Genomic DNA, 18,103 nt, shown 5'->3' on the forward strand with positions numbered 1-18,103 from the left:
CTCAAAGTTGAATGTAGCATCATGCTTGCATCACCAGGCCATCATTACTCTCAACTGTGAGAATTATTTAAACCAGAATTTCCAGGGTCCTGTATTCCTTGAACATAGAATGTAGTAAAAAGTGGCAGTGCATTTCACAAGGGGTCAGAGTGGACAAAGTGTGTTGCTTTTCTGAAAGTCTGCTAAAATTCCATGGCAAAAATCCCTTTAGAGGGCATTTTGGAGTCTGCTCTACCTTCAAACAGATTCTCTTTCCTTTTTGCTGCTGCCATCAGGAAGGAGGTACAAAAGCCTTAGGTCCCACACAAGGGGGATCAGGAACAGTTAGAATCCTTCAACCATTAGAATCCTGAACCAGTGTGGATATCTTCACTCACCTGAACACTGAACTGATTCCACAACCTATGGACTCACTTTCAAGGACTCTGCAACTCTTGTTCTCAATATTATTTATTTACTTTTACTTTTTTATTTGCATTGTGTGTTGTTTTTTGCACTTGGTTGTTTGTCATTCTTTGTGTGAGTTTTCCTTTGATTCTATTGTACTTCTTTGCCCTACTCTGAATTCCCACAAGAAAATGAATCTCAGGATAGTATATGGTAACATAAACGAAGTTTGTTAACAAATTTACTTTGAACATTGAACTTTGAATGGCCTTGATATTACAGCATTTGAACGCAGGAAGAGAGTGCCTCATTCCTTTGAAACTCCTCTCTCCATTATTTCAGCGCAGGCATTAATCTAATCATTTAAAAGAGGCCAATTCTCACTAAAATAGTAGAAGGAAGATTCTCAGGTGAATGTCAGACATTCAAATTCATTGTGTTATCATGGCCAGTGGACTTTAGACACACAGTAATCGTTATTCATCAGTTGTAGTTACAAGCATCATCGGTTGCTCATCATGTCCCCAGCTCATTATTATGGTCTACACCTACATTCAGTAGATCTCAAAGCAATTTATTCTGTGGGAGTGAAGATTGGCTTCACTCTCCAGCAGAGCAATAACCAGTGCCAGGGAAAACAATCGAAGAAATAATGGATAATGAAGTCAACTACAATTTGTGGACTCTTTTTTTTCACATATAAAACACCCAATAAATGCCAAGTCTGTATCTCTTCACCTTGGATTTGGGTGGTTTATATAAAGGAATAATGGATACCTGGGAGTAAAGTTCTTGTTTGTTATCTCAAGTATGGAATTGTGATGATTTCTATAAAAGAGTAATAGATATCTGGAAGTAAAATACATATTTGTGATCTAAAGCACGGAATTTCAATGATTTATATTGAAGACTAATGGATATCTGGAGATAGTTGTGGCTGCAGTTCACTTAGGAAGTTCAAATAATTAATCACAGGCTGTAATCAAATGGATGGTTTTAGAATCTTGCATATTTGTTGGACATTACATGGTGTGAGTATCTATTGGGCCATTAATTCATGGCATCAGATTGTCTCACAGATCACAGGAGCATCCTGAACTGTTTAAATCATTGCTAGAGTTGAGATGAGAGAGCATCCTGGAAATTATTCCCTGACATGTTTAATTGTATAGTTTGTACTGTTGCCCTTTCAATATTGGGAGGAAAGAATGTTTTGTTTCTGGGACCGCAGTGCAAATGGTTGATATAGCAAATCACCCACTCCAATATCACTACAAAGATAACATTCTCGCTCTTGTATAAATAATTGCAATTTGATTTTAAGAATAAATCATACACTGCTTTGATCAGTGACATCAGACTGTATAAATAGAGGGGTCTGTGACAAGGCAGCGAGTTTGGCAACACTTTGCACTTTCAGCAAGCTTCCACCCTTTTGACGCATTTCTGGGGTTGGCAGGTCTGCTGCTGTTGATATTTGTGACACACGATGACATTCACACTAGATAATGAACAACTGTGTTGCTGTTAATGCAAGTTTAGCAGGAGAACTCAGTGCTAAGTGCCATATAAATCTATAGTATCAATCCATGATCTGAATTTGCGGGTGCCACTTGTTTTGGGCTTGATTTGCACGTCCTGGACTCTGAACTCTGGTGCAATGCCTGTCAGTTTTGGATATATAAAACACCAATTCTAGATTTGAATGTAGAAATTTTGACCCACCTTTGTTCTCGACCTTGAGATCGTCCTGAAGGAGTTCATTCTGCCGGTTCCCAAGTACGAAGGCCAGGAAGGAGAGGATTAGTGCGTCCAAGATTCCAATAATGGCCAGGATGTAGGCCCAGCGCACGGAACAGTTCCCCAGCGTGTATTTCCCTGTTTTGTTTCCACACATGCGTCTCACAGCCTCCGAGTCCCAGCCATCGGGGAATATCATACATCCCAAGATAAGACAAACAGCTGAGGAAAGGACATAAGGAGAGGGAAATAAAGAATTGAAAAATCAGGAAAAGATATTGGAGCTGCTAAGCATGTATGCTTCTATAACAAAGGAGATTCTTGTACAAAGACATTTTGTCAATTATTAGTAAAAGCAATTTTATGGTAGGATTGCTGGTATTTGAACAGGTAAAGTATTTCCTGATAAACTTTTGAAATTGGGTGGATCAGTAATGTTTAGATGATAGAGGAAATTACTAGCATAAGCTAGTGGGAATCTACTATTTGAAAATACCTATCAATATCCATTTACACTGATCAATATTTTGAATATCTCCATCCAAGAAGATACTGGGAATTTTATTCACTGTATGTGAATCCCAATGGGTCTCTTCAAATGATTATTTACTGGTAAAGATGCAGAGATTCTATTATATTTTTCAGATATTTCAGCAGGCAGCAATTTCCCCTAGTGTGGGGAATGCTAACAATGGGTAGTGGTTAAACCTTATCATCTGCCAGGTAAAAGCTCATGTGTTTGCTTTGAACAGACCTTTTGTTCTCTATTGGGCTGTTTAGTAATGAATTTCTTTTGCACATTACCTCGACTGGAAATGCGATCTGCCTGGTTTCAGCTTTCCTCATAGCACCCCTCTCCCCCTTACCACACACACACACACCCTCCCCCATAAGACATAGGGGTAGAATTAGCCTATTCAGTCCATCTTCTCTGCTCCACCTTTCAATCATGGCTAATTTATTTTCCCGCTCAACCCCATTTTCTGTAATCTTTGACACACCAAGAACCTACAAACTCCGCTTTAAATATACCCAGCGACTTGGCCTCCACAGCTATCTGTGACAATGGGCGAAGTGGACTAAACTTGAATCACTGAAGAATGCTTGACAACTGTGGCAGGGCTTGAATGCTATCACCTCTTACAAGGTGAAACCAAACATCATAGGTGACAACAGGGCTTCACTTCCAGATGAGCTCTATGCCTTTAATGCTCACTTTGACCATCAAAACATGGACGCATCTTCGTGAACTCCCACAATCCCTGATAACCTCAGTGTGTGAGAGCATGCTTTGGGAGGTGAACCCCATGGAATGCAACCGGCCCAGGCGGGGTACCAGGCCAAGTACAAACAATCTGTGCTGATCATCCGTCTGGAGTGTTCACCAATATCTTCAACCTCTCGCTTCAGCAGTCTGAGGTACCCAACTGCTTCAAGCAGGCTTCAGTTATACTGGTGCCTAAGAAGAGCGTGGTAACCTGCCTCAATGACTATCATCCAGTAGCACTTTCATCCACTGTGATGAAGTGCTTTGAGAAGCTGGTGATGAAACATATCAACTCCTGCCTGAGAAGAGACTTGGACCCATTCCAATTTGCCTATTGACATAACAGATACATAGCAGATGCCATTTTATTGGCTCTTCCCTCTGCCCTGAAGTATCTGGACATCAAAGATCCAGGCATCAGGATACTCTTTATTGATTACAACTCCGCATTTAATTAGATTAGATTAGACTAGATTCAACTTTATTGTCATTGTGCCAAGTACAGATACAAAGCCAAATAATGCAGTTAGCATCTAACCAGAAATGCAAAGAATAGTGTTATTTACAAAATAACTGCGAATCAAAAGTAAGTGCTACAGCACACAAATATAAAAGTACTGAGACAGTACAATATGGGTGCAATACTGCTTAGCGCTGTGATGTGAGGTTCTGCAGGGTCACAGCCTCAAGGAAGAAGCTCTTCCTGTGCCTGCTGGGGCGGGAGCAGAGGCTCCTGTAGTGCCTACCGGATGGGAGGAGAGTAAAAAGTCCATGGTTAGGGTGAGATGCATCCTTGATAATGCTTTTCGCCCTGCCCAGGCAGCGTTTATGGTAGATGTTCTCAATGGTGGGCAATTGGGTGCCGATAATCTGCTGGGCAGTTTTCACCACACACTGGAGTGCTTAGTGGTCTGATACAGGGCAATTGCCATACCACACTGAGATGCAGTGGGTGAGTATGCTCTCAATGGTACAACAGTAAAAGTCCATCAGTATCCTAGGACAGAGGTGAGCTTTCCTGATGCTCTGCAGGAAATAAAGGCGCTATTGCACCTTTTCAATCAGGATGGAGGAGTTCAGGGACCAGGTGAGCTCCTCGGAAATGTGGACACCAAGGAATTTGAAGCTTGATACATGCTCCACTACAGCTCCATTGATGTAGATGGGGACGTGAGTGTGGCTCCTAGCATGCCTGAAGTCCACAATGATCTCCTTGGTCTTCTGGGTGTTAAGAGCCAGGTTGTTGTTGGCACACCACATGGCCAGGTGCTGGACCTCGACCCTGTAGGCCGTCTCATCATCCCCTCTGATCAGGCCAACCACCATGGTGTCATCTGCGAACTTGATTATGGAGTTAGAACCATGTACAGGAATGCAGTCATAGGTGAAAAGGGAGTACAGAAGAGGGCTCAGCACACAGCCTTGAGGTACGTCAGTGTTCAGGGTGAGAGTGAAGGAGGAGAGGTTGTCTAACTTAATAGACTGGGATCTGTTAGTCAGAAAGTCCAAGGTCCAATTGCAGAGGGATGAGCTGATACCAAGCTGGTGAAGTTTGCCAGTCAGCTTGGAGGGGTCACAGTATTGAACGCCGAACTAAAGTCAATGAACAGCATTCTGACGTAAGAGTTGGGGCTGTCCAGGTGGGTCAGGGCAGAGTGAAGTGCCATGGAGATGGCATCCTCTGTTGACCTGTTAGGTGGAAAGTGAGAGAGGCAGTTTACCAGGTGGGAGATCTGTTTTAAGGGTGACCTCCTTGTTCTCTGTCATTCCTTCAAAATGAATCAATAAGCTTTAAGACCTTGGCCTCAAAATCCCCCTGTGCAATTGGATCCTTGATTTCCTCACTTGCAAACTGCAATCAGATTAGATTTGCAACAACATCTCCTCTACAATCACCATTAACACAGTTGTACCGCAAGGTCGTGTGCACAGACCCCTGCTCTATTTGGTTTATACCTATTAGTGTGAGGATAAGCACAGCTTTAATGCCATATTTAAGCTTGCTGATGATCCCATGGTCATTTGCCAAATCAAAGGTAGCGATGAATTAGTGTATAGGAGGGGGATTGAAAATCTGTGTGAGAAGTGCCACAATAACAACCTCTCATTCAGTGTCAAGTAATTATTGGAGCTAATTATTGACTTCAACAGGATGAAACCATTGGTCCATGAGCCAGCCTTCATTGAGAGATCAGGGGTGGAGAGGGTCAACAACTTTAAATTCTTTGGTGTTATCATTGTAGAGGATCTGCCTTGGGTCCAGCAGGTAAGTGCCATAATGAAGAAAGCATGGCAGCAGCTCTGCTTCCTAAGATGATTGCGAAGATTCAGCATGCCACCTAAAGCTTTAACATAGATGTGTGGTGCAGAGTACATTGGCTGCTTGCATTGCAGCCTGGTATGGAAACATCAATGCCCTTGAATGGAAATTCCTACAAACAGTAATGGTTACGCCCCAGTCCATCTTGGATAAAGCCCTCCCAACCAGTGAGCACATCTACATGGAGTGTTTTTGCTGGAAAGCAGCATGCGTTATAAAGGCCCCCACCATCTAGCCCATGCTCTTTTCTCACTGCTGCCATCAGGAAGAAAGTACAGGAGCATTAGGACTGACACCACTAGTGTCAGGAACAATTCTTACCCCTCAAACATCAGGCTCTTGAACAATAACAACATAAGAAATAGGAGCAGGAGTAGGACATCTGGCCTGTCGCGCCTGCTCCGCTGTTCAATAAGATCATGGCTGATCTGACCATGGGCTCATCTCCACTTACCTGCCTTTCCCCCATAACATTTAATTACCCTGCTATGCAAAAACCTATCCAACTTCATCTTAAATATATTTACTGAAGTAGCCTCCACTGTTTCATTGGGCAGAGAATTCCACAGGTTCATCACTCTCTGGGAAAAGTAGTTTGTCCTCATCTCCATCCTAAATCTTCTCCCTCGAATCTTGAGGCTATATCCTTGGAGGGGATAATGACTCAACTGCACTTACCCCTTCATTGAAACGTTCCCACAACCTATGGACTCACTTTCAAGGACTCTTCATCTTGATATTTATTGCTTACTTATTTATTATTGTGATTTCTTTTTCTTTTGTTTTTGCATAGTTGTTGTGTTTTGCACAGTGCTTGGTTGTACTATTGGGTGCAGTCTTTCATTGATTCTATTATGGTTCTTGGATTTACTGAGTATGCTTGCAAAAAAACAAATCTCAGGGTTGTATATGATGACATATATGCACTTTGATAATAAATTTAGTTTGAACTTTGAAATTAACCTTTAGGGATGAGGAGGAGTCCAAAGTTCTTTTGCACCACTGAGTTCTGAATACACTGCCCATTTAGAAAATAGTATATACCTTTATTCCCTTTAGCAAATTGCATGACCATACACTTCCCTATGCTGCATTCCATCTGCCATTTCTTTGTTCATTCTCCAAATCAGTCCAAGTCCTTCTGCAGACTTTCTGCTTCCTCAACATTGCCTCTCCCTCCTCCAATCTTTGTATCATCTGCAAACTTGGCCACAAAGCCATCAATTCCTTTATCCAGAGCACTCACATACTTTTTAATGTGAAAAGAAGTATTCCCAACACTGATCCTTGCCGTACCCCACATAGTCACCTTCAGACAACCAGAAAAGGCCCCTTTTATTCCCACACTTTACCTCCTGCCAGACAGAAAATCTTCTGACATGCTACACACACAAAATGCTGGCAGCATCTATTATCAGGACGAAAGATCTCGGCCCGAAACGTCGACAGTGCTTCTCCTTATAGATGCTGCCTGGCCTGCTGTGTTCCACCAGCATTTTGTGTGTGTTGTTTGAATTTCCAGCATCTGCAGATTTCCTCGTGTTTGTTCTGACATGCTAGTATCTTTTCTATTATACCATGGGTTCTTATCTTCTTTAGCAGCCTCATGTGCAGCACCTTGTCAAAGACCTTCTGAAAATCCAAGTAAACAACAACCACTGACTCACCTTTGTCTATCCTGGCTATGTACTGATAAAATACATTTTGGTGGGATCCTGGGTGGCCCATTATTCTCCTCGAATCAATCTTCAGGCAAGTCTTTTAAAAGTCCTCCCACCCATAGCAAGTGATTGCTTAAATGTAAAAAGTAGGAGTCACAGAGTCATAAATCTCTAGGGAACAGAATGAATTCATTTGACCAATTAAGTTGTTAAGTGCACTCTAGTCAGTGCTGTTCCTCAGGTCTTTTTTCACCTCCATGCAAATTTCTTACCTTTAAGTATTAAGATGGTGCAGCAAACAATGCGACAAATGGTGATATCTCGTTGACAGTTCATGAAATTACTTCTCTTACTTCTTTTACTTAATCTTCTTTCAAATATGATTCTACTACTAAGCTGCACGAGATTGACACCACTGTCGTAGGCCACATCAAAAGTGGTGATGAATCAGTTTATAGGAGGGAGATTGAAAATCTGGCTGAGTGGTGCCATAACAACAACCTCGCACTCAGTATCAGCAGGACCAGGGTGCTGATTATTAACTTCCAGCGAAGGAAATCAGAAGTCTATGAGCCAATTCTCATCAGAAGTGGAGAAGGTCAGCAACTTTAAATTCCCATGTGTTATCATTTCGGAGGACCTCTCCTGGATCCAGCATGTGAGTGCAACTATTAAGAAAGCACGGTAGTGTCTCTACTTCCTTAGGAGTTTACAGAGATTCAGAGTAACATCTAAAACACAGACAAACTTCTATAGATGTATAGTGGACAGCACATTGGTTGGTTGCATCACAGCCTGATATGGAAACACTAATGCCCTTGAACAGAAAATCCTCAAAAAGTAGTGGAAGTGCCCCAGTTCATCATGGGTAAAGCCCTCCCCACCATTGAGCATAACTACATGGTGCATTGTCACAGAAGAGGAGCACCCATCATCAAGACGCCCACCACCGAGGCCATGCTTTCTTCTCACTGCTGCCAGGAAGAAGGTACAGGAGCCTCAGAACTCACACCACCAGGTTCAGGAACAGTTACTACCCCTCAACCATCAGGCTCTTGAACCAGAGGGAATAACTTCACTCAACTTCACTTGTCCCTTCAATGAAATGTTCCCACAACCTATGGACTCACTTACAAGGACCCTTCATCTCATGTTCTCAATATTTACCACTGATTTATTTATTATTGTTTCTTTCTTTTTTCTATTTGCACAGTTTGCTGTTTTCTGCACATTGCTGTGTTTTCTGCACAGCCAAGTTGGGCAGTCTTTCATTTATTCTGTTATGGTTATTATTCTATAGATTAATTAAGTATGTTCACAAGAAAATGAATCTCAGATTTGTATCTGGTGATGTACTTAGAAAATAAATTTTCTTTGAAATTTGACCTTTGATTTGAAGCTGTGGTTTACATTTTGATGGTGTGTTCTGGGTCTGATTGAGCGATCTGGCACTTTGCTGTCTTTGACGGACCTCAGTAAGGTTTGGTGCAGAGTGTATGGCCTAGAGGTTTGGAAGCCTGGAGATGGGGCACAAGCCCATGATCAATTCCATTGATGCATCAAGGCGTGAGCTTACGACGACTCCGTTGCTCCTCTCTGATTGGCCGAGAGCGGAGTCTCACTCACTGCTTGCTGTCGGAGGAAAGTACAGGAGTCTTGGGACCTACGTTGGCAGGATTGGTCAGCGAGGCTGTGGACTCGTTTTGGGGGACTTTGAGGTTTATGTTGCATGTTTTCCTGGATTCTGGTTTCTCTATACGTTGCTGCTTTTGAGTGGTTTGATTGGAGTGATCAGTGTGAACCGGGGTGCTTTGGCATCCTGTATTGGCTAGTGCCATGGCACTGAACACTCCTGGATCCTGGTTTCTCTATACATTGCTGCTTTTGAATGGTTTGATTGGAGTGATCAGTGTGAACCGGGGTGCTTTGTGCCGTGGCACTGAACACTCCTGGATCCGGGTCTGACGTTTGATATTCTATGTGTCGTTCGCTCCTTTTTGCCATTTGCTCAATTTGTTCTTTTGTATCGTGTTTTGGGTATTCGATGTTTTCTTTAATGGACTCGTGGTGTTCCTTTGTTTGGCGGCTGCCTGCAGGAGGGTGAATCTCAGAGTTATTCATACTTTGATAATAAACCTACTTTGAGCTACAGAGTCCGAAGTATTTTACAGATTTCTGTTTGACAGCTGGTATCAAATTCATTTCCAGTCCCAGCTGATAAAGGCCACTAACCACTTCTCAGGAGGTTAAAGAAACTCTAACCGATCTTTATAAGTTTATCATAGAAAGCATGCATATCGTCTGGATGCATAGTGGGCTGTGATGGCTACTGCTCTGTACGTGACTGCAGTGAGTTGTGGACACCGCTCTGCTGCTTGCTTCGCCTCCATGGACTCTATCTGTACTCCTCGCTGCCTCAGTATAGCAGTCAGCATAATCAAACACCCCACCCAGCCCAGACATTTTCTTGTTTTCCCTGCCTAACATGCAGAATATATAAATCCATACCACCACACTCAAGGACAGCTTCTATCTCACTGTTATCGGATTCTAGAACAGAGCTCTCGTACAATAAGATGGACTGTTGACCTCACTATCTATCTCATTAAGATCTTGCACTTTATCATTTATCTGCTCTGCACTTTTTCGGTAACTTTTACACATTATTCTGCGTTATTATGGTTCTACTTTATTCGAGCTGACTGCACTGTGTAATGGTTTGATCTGTATAAATACTAGGCAAGACAAGCTTTTGACTGTATTTTGATACACGTGTCAATGATAAACCAATACCAACACTAGTACAAAGATTCACATACACATCCTCCGACTTTGTCTCCTAGATTTGATGTTCCAGTTGTGTTCTCCCTATTTTAGTGAAGCCAAGCATAGGCTATGCAACTATTTTACAGATCACCCATGGTCTGTCTGCGACGGCCATCTTGAACTCCTAGATGTGTACCATTTAAAATCCCCTTCCCATTCCCACACTGATCTATCTATTCTCGACTTTCTCCAGCACAAAGTGAGGCCAACATAAACTAGAACCACATCTCATACCCTGCCTACACGATCTACAGCCTAGTGGTACAGACCACATTGCCCCAGCTTTATCACCTCCCCCACCTGTTTCCATTACCTCCAGACTCTTAATTTCTCCCCTCTCCCCCCTTCTCTTTTTTCAATTTCCCATTCGGCTTCCCATCTCATTCCTTCCATGCCCTCTTCTATCAGATTCCTTCTTCTTCAGCCCACCCACCCATCACCTCCTAGCTTCTTGCATCTTCCCCCCTCCCCTCACCTAGCTTCATCTATCAGCTGCTGTTTACTCCATCCTCACACCCTTCAATTCTTATTCTTGCATCTGCCTCCTCTCTTTCCAGCCTTCCCAGTCCTGATGAAGGGTCTCAGCCTGAAACATCAACTGTTTATTCCCATCCATAGATGCTGCTTGACTTGCTGAGTTCCTCCAGCAGTTTCTGTGTGTCTCCTATCCCTTCCTCATTGACCCAGCTTCTGCATCTTCTTGGGTCTGCACTTATCACATTCAAGCCTCTCCCGACCTGGCAACATCTGCCCCTTTCCTGCTTGCCATTTATCTGTCTCTACCACCCACCAGCCTCTGTCTCTCAAATCCACATCCCCTCCCAAACCCAACTCCAAGCACCCATCATCTCCCTCCTCACCTGGTTCCACCTATCACCTGCCAGCCCCTGCCTCAGCCCTCCTGCTCACCTCTTTCAACCAGTTATCTCCCCTTGACAACTCATGCAGGGTCTTGACCATCCCTTTGCCTCCACAGATGTTGCTTCACCTGCTTACTTCCCCTGGTAATTTGTTTTCTTTTTGGTCCATATTATGGCAGCTTTTTAAATATGAGTATTGAGTACAGGGGTTGTGGTGTTGTGTTGGAAGTCTACAAGGCACAGCTAAGGCCAAATGTGGACTATTGTGTACAGCTTTGTTCACCTACCTATAGGAAATGTGATTGAAAGAGTGCAGAGAAAATTTACAGGGATGTTGCCAGGACTTAAGGAGCTGAGTTACAGGGAAATAGGTTAGCACTTTATTCCTTGGAGCAGAGGAGAATGAGAGGAGATTTGATAGAGGTATACAAAATTATGAGGGGTATAGATAGGGTAAATACAAGAGGTTGGGTGAGAGTAGAACTAGGGGCCTTGGGTCAGGAATGAAAGGTGACTCTGGATCCAAATCCTGGAATTCCTTGCTCGACATTGCTTCAGTCATATTTTTAGTATCAGAATCAGAATCAGGTCTATTATCATTGACATATGTTATGAAATTTGTTTTGTGGCAGCAGGACAGGGCAATACATAAACATTACTCTAAATTACAATAAGAATATATCTACAAAAATTGTGAAAAAGAGAGCAAAATAATGAGGTAACGTTCATGGGTTCATGGGACATTCATAAATCTGAAGGCAGAGGGGAAGAAGCTGCTCTTATAATATTGAGTGTGGATCTTCAGACTCCTGTACCTCCTCATTCATGGTAGTAATAAGCAGAGGGCATGTCCTGAATAGTGAGGGTCCTTAATGATACCTTCTTGAGGCATCACCTTTTGAAGATGTCCTCGATGGTGTGAAATCTAGTGCCCATGTTGGAGATGGCTGAGTTTAGAACCTTTTGCAGCTTTTTCAGATCCTGTGCAGTGGCCCCTCAGTACCAGATGGTGATGGAACCAATCAGAACGTTCTCCACCATACATCTGTAGAAATCTGCTAGTCTTTGGTGACATACCAAATTTTCTCAAACGTCTAATGAAGTATAACTGCTGGCGTAGCTGATGTTTTGCAAGGGTTCACCCTCTTGAAAGATAATCTGATGTTGGCCACTGAAACAGATACCACAGGGTTGCCAGATGCTGCGGGGATTCATGCAGGTGTAATTTTATTCTTTTAAAATGAGCATGAATGGTGTTGAGCTCATCTGGGAGTGAAGCACCATAGCCATTCATGATGTTAGGTTTCACTTTGTAGGAAGTAATGGCTTATAAACCCTACCATAGCCAACATACATCTGATTTCATCTCTAACTTCACTCTGAGTTGCTTTTTCACTCTTTGGATAGCTTTACTTAGATCTTAACTTGACTTTTTGTAAAGCTTTGATCTTAAACGTTACAGATCTAGCCCTCAGCAGGCTGCAAATCTCCTGGTTCATCCATGGCTTCTGGTTAGGGTATATCAGGTATGTTCTTGAAAACACACATTCATCCACACAGTCTTGATGAGGTCAGAGAAAACCGTGGTGAATTCATTCAGATCAGAAGATGAATCCCTCGATATGCCCAGCTCAAAGATTCAAAGCAGTCCTCCTCCTCCTCCTTTGACCGTACCTTTGCTGCTGCTGCAATCCTTAGTCTCCTCTTGTACGCCAGGAGTAGAAATGCAGGCAGGGAATTGGGTTTCTCAAAGTGTGGCTGTAAGGTGGCATGGAAAGTCTTCTTGATGGTGGTGTAATAGTGTCAAGTGTATTGGCTCTGCTGGTCCCACAGGTGACATTTTGGTGGTAGTTGGTAGAAACTTCTTCAGGCTGGCCCGGTTGAAGTCCCCTGCAATGATTAGGAAGGCATCAGGAAGTTCACTGTCTCATGACTATTGATCAGTTCCTCCAGTGTCATCCTGACCTTGGCCATAGGTGGAAGGTATTCTGCAACCAAGATGATGGTGGAAAGCTCCCTCTGCAGTTCGAATGGACTTGACGGTAAGAATTTCCAGATCCGGGGGAGCAGGACTGAGGCAGAACCACTATGATGGCTTAATCAAAGATCAGACACCGCCACCTCTGACTTTACCTGGCACTGTTGTTCAGTCCATGCAGTGAAAGTGAAGTCCTCAAGCTGAAGCACTATGTTGGAATACTGGAGGTGAGTCATGTCTCTGTGAAGCAAAGTACAAAGCGGTTCTTGATGTCCCTTTGGTTCAGCAATCCTGTTCTGAAATGCTCAATTTTAATTTCCAGAGACTGAGCATTAGTCAGGAGTATGGTAGGAACTGGGTGCCTCAGGGCCCTGATTTTCAGTTTTACCTGCAGCTCACCCTGACACTCTCTTTTTCTTAAAGGTAAACAGCACTTGCTACCAGGGTGGTCTGCAGACCAGAGTCTGTCAATTTTAAAGATTGATAGACTTTTTAAAATGTTTTGAAACAATGTCACTTACTGAGGTACCTATGACTGTGACGGTGGATTTCAGTTGTAGTAATCCTAGTTGGGAATATTTGATGATTTCCTTCAGAGCTGCACACAAAGAATTCATTAGAGATCTTTGCTTATTCCTATTTTCTCTAAAGGCACAACAGATGGGCATTAAATTATTGCCTTGTCAGTGGTTGCCACAACCTACGGACAATTAAGAAAGGGTAATTTTATGTATTGCACAATACTGCTGCTGCAGAAAAAAACAATTTTCATGATGTATGTGAGTGATGATAAACGGGATTCTGATATGGACCATCACAGGCCATGCTAAGCCATATACAGCACCCTAGCTTTATATACGTGCCAAAGACTTTTGTACTGTATCGTCAACGTGTAGTGTACAGCGAGTTTGTAAAGCTGGAAGGAGCAAAGAATGTGGGAATGATAAGGGTGGAGACAGGTGGCAGAGAAGGAGTGCCAGGAGTGGGGGTGATGTGGGTTCAGACATACCTATCCCTGAAACACCAGGCAAGGTCATTCGATTCCGAGGGATGGGTTTATTGATCATTACAAAATGCATCTCTGGTGCTTCCCACTCCCTCCCCTCTCCCTTCCCTTTTTCCCCAATCATGATTCCTCTCTCCCTGCCTCCTTCCCTCTCTCAGTCCACAATAGAGACCCATATCAGAATCAGGCTTATCATCACTCACATATGTCATGAAATTTGTTTTTATTTTGTGGCAGCAGTACAGTACAATACATAAAATAACTATGGTATTGTGCCAAAGTCTTAGGCACCCTAACTATATGTATTTACATGGTGTGAAATACAATCTCAGCTCAGACTTTGGATAAAAAAGGGAAGATACGCCACCCCCAGTGTCTTTCATCACAGGAAGGCAAGAAACATGACTGGAATGATTGCAGAATGTTAATTGCATCTCGTGGAATTGGCTGCTGGCGATACTGGGCATGGGACTGGAGTTGTCACCTGTCTGAGTAATCCATGGAACACGTAGAGGTAAACAAAAGCAGCACTGTGTTAATCACACACACACACACACACACACACACACACACACACACACACACACACACACACACACACACACACACACACACACACACACACACACACACACACACACACACTCTCTTAATCATTTCCTTCAGGAAGATCGGGATCTGACATCAGCCATCCTTGTGCAATTGATGACAATTCCTATGAATCACAAAGGACATTTTGACTTCAGCAGGAATCAGGGCATGCTGAATTCCACTGATGCAACAAATCTATTAAGACCGTGTGCGGAATATAAATACCTTTCAGGCTGGGATGGCAATGACAGGCTTATCAAGACATTTCAGTGCCAGGGTTCAACAATACAATCTTCACCTAGTGTGCCTACTTTAGCTGCCAGTTCCCAGGCAACAGAAGTGACACAGGCAAGCAACACTCTGCAGGAACAGCCAGCAGGCAGCACAGATTATGTTGGGGAAACTCCTACCAGCTCCAATCTGTTCTTACTAAAGCATGGAAATCCTCTGAACTTCTCATTTTCTCATGTGTTGATTCACACATTCTCTAAGATGCATGCTGTCTGTCACAACTTTCTTTGGCACAATCTGGATATGCAAAAAAAAAGTCAGTTTTAGTCCTGTTTACTCCCTGCTGTGTCCCAGCTTCCCATTCCATCCAAAAAAATCCTTCCCTTGGCTGGAAGCACTCCTGTTCCTGAGTCATAAAGTTGAGGGTTCAAATCCCACCTCAGAGACAAAAGTGCGGTATTAAAGCTACACAGTCATTTGGGATGAGACTTCAGGGAAGGCATCTCTCAAATGGATGTAGAAAGAATAACAGGTATTATTCTAAAGAGTAGGATAATTATTCCTGATGTATCAGTCAATAATTACTCCTCTCTTATTTTAATTAAAATTGGTTATCTGTTTGTGGGACTTTATTATGCAGGAATTGGCTGCTGCATTTATATATGTTAATAACACCTTTTTCTAGCTATCTCATTGGCTATAAAATACTTAGGGTCATCCTGAGAGGCATCATACACATGAGAACACATTATGTATTTAGTTGACTCGAACATTATAGCTTTTCTGTCTTCTCTTATTAAAGGAAAGAAATAGAATGAAACAGGACAAGGAAGGGCAGTTCCTCCGTAATGGATGCATAGTCTGCTCATTTGGAAGCTATGCATGCAGTGGCCACTTTATGAGGGACCCTCCGTACCTAATAAAGTGGCCACTGAGTGTATGTTCACGAACTTCTGTTGCTGTAGTCCATCCACTTCAAGGTTCAACATATTGTGTGATTAGAGATGCTCTTCTGCACATTCCTGTGACAATGCTTGGCTATTTGAGTTACTGTCACCTTCCTGTCAGCTTGAACCTGTCTGGCCATTCCCCTCTGACCTTTCTTTTTAACAAGGCTTTCTCACCCCCAGAACTGCCACTCACTGGATGTTTGCTTTTGTTTTTGCACCGTTCTCTGTTAACACTTGAGACTGTTGTTTGTGAAAATCCCAGGAGATCAGCAGTTTCTGAGATACTCAAACTACTCATTTGACACCAACAATCACTCTATGATCAAAATCACTTAGACCACATTTCTTCCGATTCTGATGCCTGGTCTGAGCAATAAAGTCGATATGGGTGTTAGGGAGTGTCTTGAGGGAAGACTGAGAGGTGGAGAGATTTCGGTAGGGGTTTGCAGAGTATACAGGCAGCCGAAGGGACCACACCAGTGGTGGACAGATCAAGCTCAGGGATACCTAAATGGTCGGAAAAGATGGTGTGAACGGTTGAAAAGCTGTGGACCTTGCAGTGAATTTCCACTCTTACTTCATATTCTCCTACCATATAGGAAGAACCCATTCACCCCATCAAATCTATGCAAGCTCTCAGACTCCCAGACTGCAAGACTCAATACTGTATTTCGGGAAGAGCTTCTTTCCCTCTGCCATAAGGTTTCTGAATCTATTAACTCTACCTCACTATTTTTGCTCTCTACTTGCACTTCTTATTTAATTTAATTTTTAATATATATTTCTTATGATGCGTTATAGTTTGTTTTTATGCATTGCACTGGACTGCAGCCAGCAAACAACACACTTCCTGACATATGTCAGTGATATTAAACCTGATTCTGACTTTGATATTGAGCTCAGATCTCTAGAGATGTGGGACGACAGTTGTAGCATTGTGTCACTTTTCGCTCTTTGGAACATCTTTTCCTAGTTTATCAATAATAAACAAATACTTTGAGAGGATGGTCAGGGACTACATCTGCAGCTGCTACCACCCACACTGGACCCCCTACAATTCACCTACCGACACAACCGATCGGCAGACTACACAGCTCTACACACCATCTTTACACATCTGGAGAAGAAGGATGCTTATGTGAGAATGCAGTTCTTGGACTACAGTTCAGCATTCAACACTATAATTCCACCCAGGCATGTCAGGAAGCTCAGAGACCTCGGCCTTCACCCTGCCTTGTGTAGTTGGATCCTGGACTTCCTGTCAGATTGCCAGCAGGTGGTAAGTGTGGGCTCCCTCTCCTCTGCCCCTCAGACTCTGAGCCACAGGGCTGTGTACTAAGTCCCCTCCTTTACTCCCTGTATACCCATGACTGTGTCACTACCCACAGCTCCAATCTGCTAATTAAACTTGCAGACAACAGCACTTTGATTGGCCTTATCTCAAACAATAAGGAGGTGACCTACAGGGAAGAAGTCATCTCTCTGACACAGTGGTGTCAAGAAAACAACCTCTCTCTCAATGTCGCATAAACAAAGGAGCTGGGTGTGGACTACAGGAGGAATGGAGACAGGATCATCCCTATTGATAGCGATGGATCTGGGGTTGAGAGGGTAAATAGCTTTAAGTTCCCTGGCATCCACATTGCCAAGGATCTCATGTGGTCTGTACACACCAGCTGTGTGGTGAAAAGGTACAACAGCACCTCTTTCACCTCAGGCGGTTGAGGAAGTTTGGTATGGGCCCCCAAATCCTAAGAATTAGCTACAGGGACACAATTGAGAGCATCCTGACTGGCTGTATCACTGCCTGGAATGGGAGCTGCACTTCCCTCAATCGCAGGACTCTGCAGAGAGTGGTGCGGACAGCCCAGCACATCTGTAGATGTGAAGTTCCCACTATTCAGGACGTTTACAAAGACAGGTGTGTAAAAAGGGCCTGAGGGATCATTGGAGACCCGAGTCACCCCAAGCACAATCTATTCCAGCTACTACTATCCGGGAAACAGTACCGCAGCATAAAAGCCAGGACCAACAGGCTCAGGGACAGCCTCTTCCACCAGGCTATCAGACTGATTAACTCACCCTGATTTGAGTATATTTGTATGTTACATTGATTGTTCTATTTATTGTAAATTACCATGATTGCACGTTTGGACGGAGACGTAACGCAAAGATTTTTACTGCTCATTTATGTGAAGGACGTAAGAAATAAAGTCAGTTCAATTCAATTCTCTCCACAAGGCTGCAACCAAAGTGTGTGGTAAGGAGGCCAGGAAGCCCATGATT

At 43.2% G+C, this 18,103-nt stretch overlaps 1 protein-coding gene across 6 annotated transcripts in view; it reads right to left on the reverse strand.

Annotated features, from left to right (window-relative positions):
- lhfpl4a (LHFPL tetraspan subfamily member 4a) overlaps positions 1 to 18,103 on the reverse strand; it is a 329,956-nt gene that overhangs the window by 112,373 nt on the left and 199,480 nt on the right. For all 6 annotated transcript variants that reach the window (XM_073072852.1, XM_073072854.1, XM_073072853.1 and 3 more), the window contains exon 2: positions 2,113 to 2,349. In XM_073072852.1, the coding sequence (XP_072928953.1) occupies positions 2,113 to 2,349 (237 nt within the window). The remainder of the gene's footprint in view (positions 1 to 2,112; positions 2,350 to 18,103) is intronic.

The sequence above is a fragment of the Hemitrygon akajei genome, chromosome 19 (genome assembly GCF_048418815.1).
Source record: "Hemitrygon akajei chromosome 19, sHemAka1.3, whole genome shotgun sequence".
Taxonomy (NCBI): Eukaryota; Metazoa; Chordata; class Chondrichthyes; order Myliobatiformes; family Dasyatidae; genus Hemitrygon; species Hemitrygon akajei.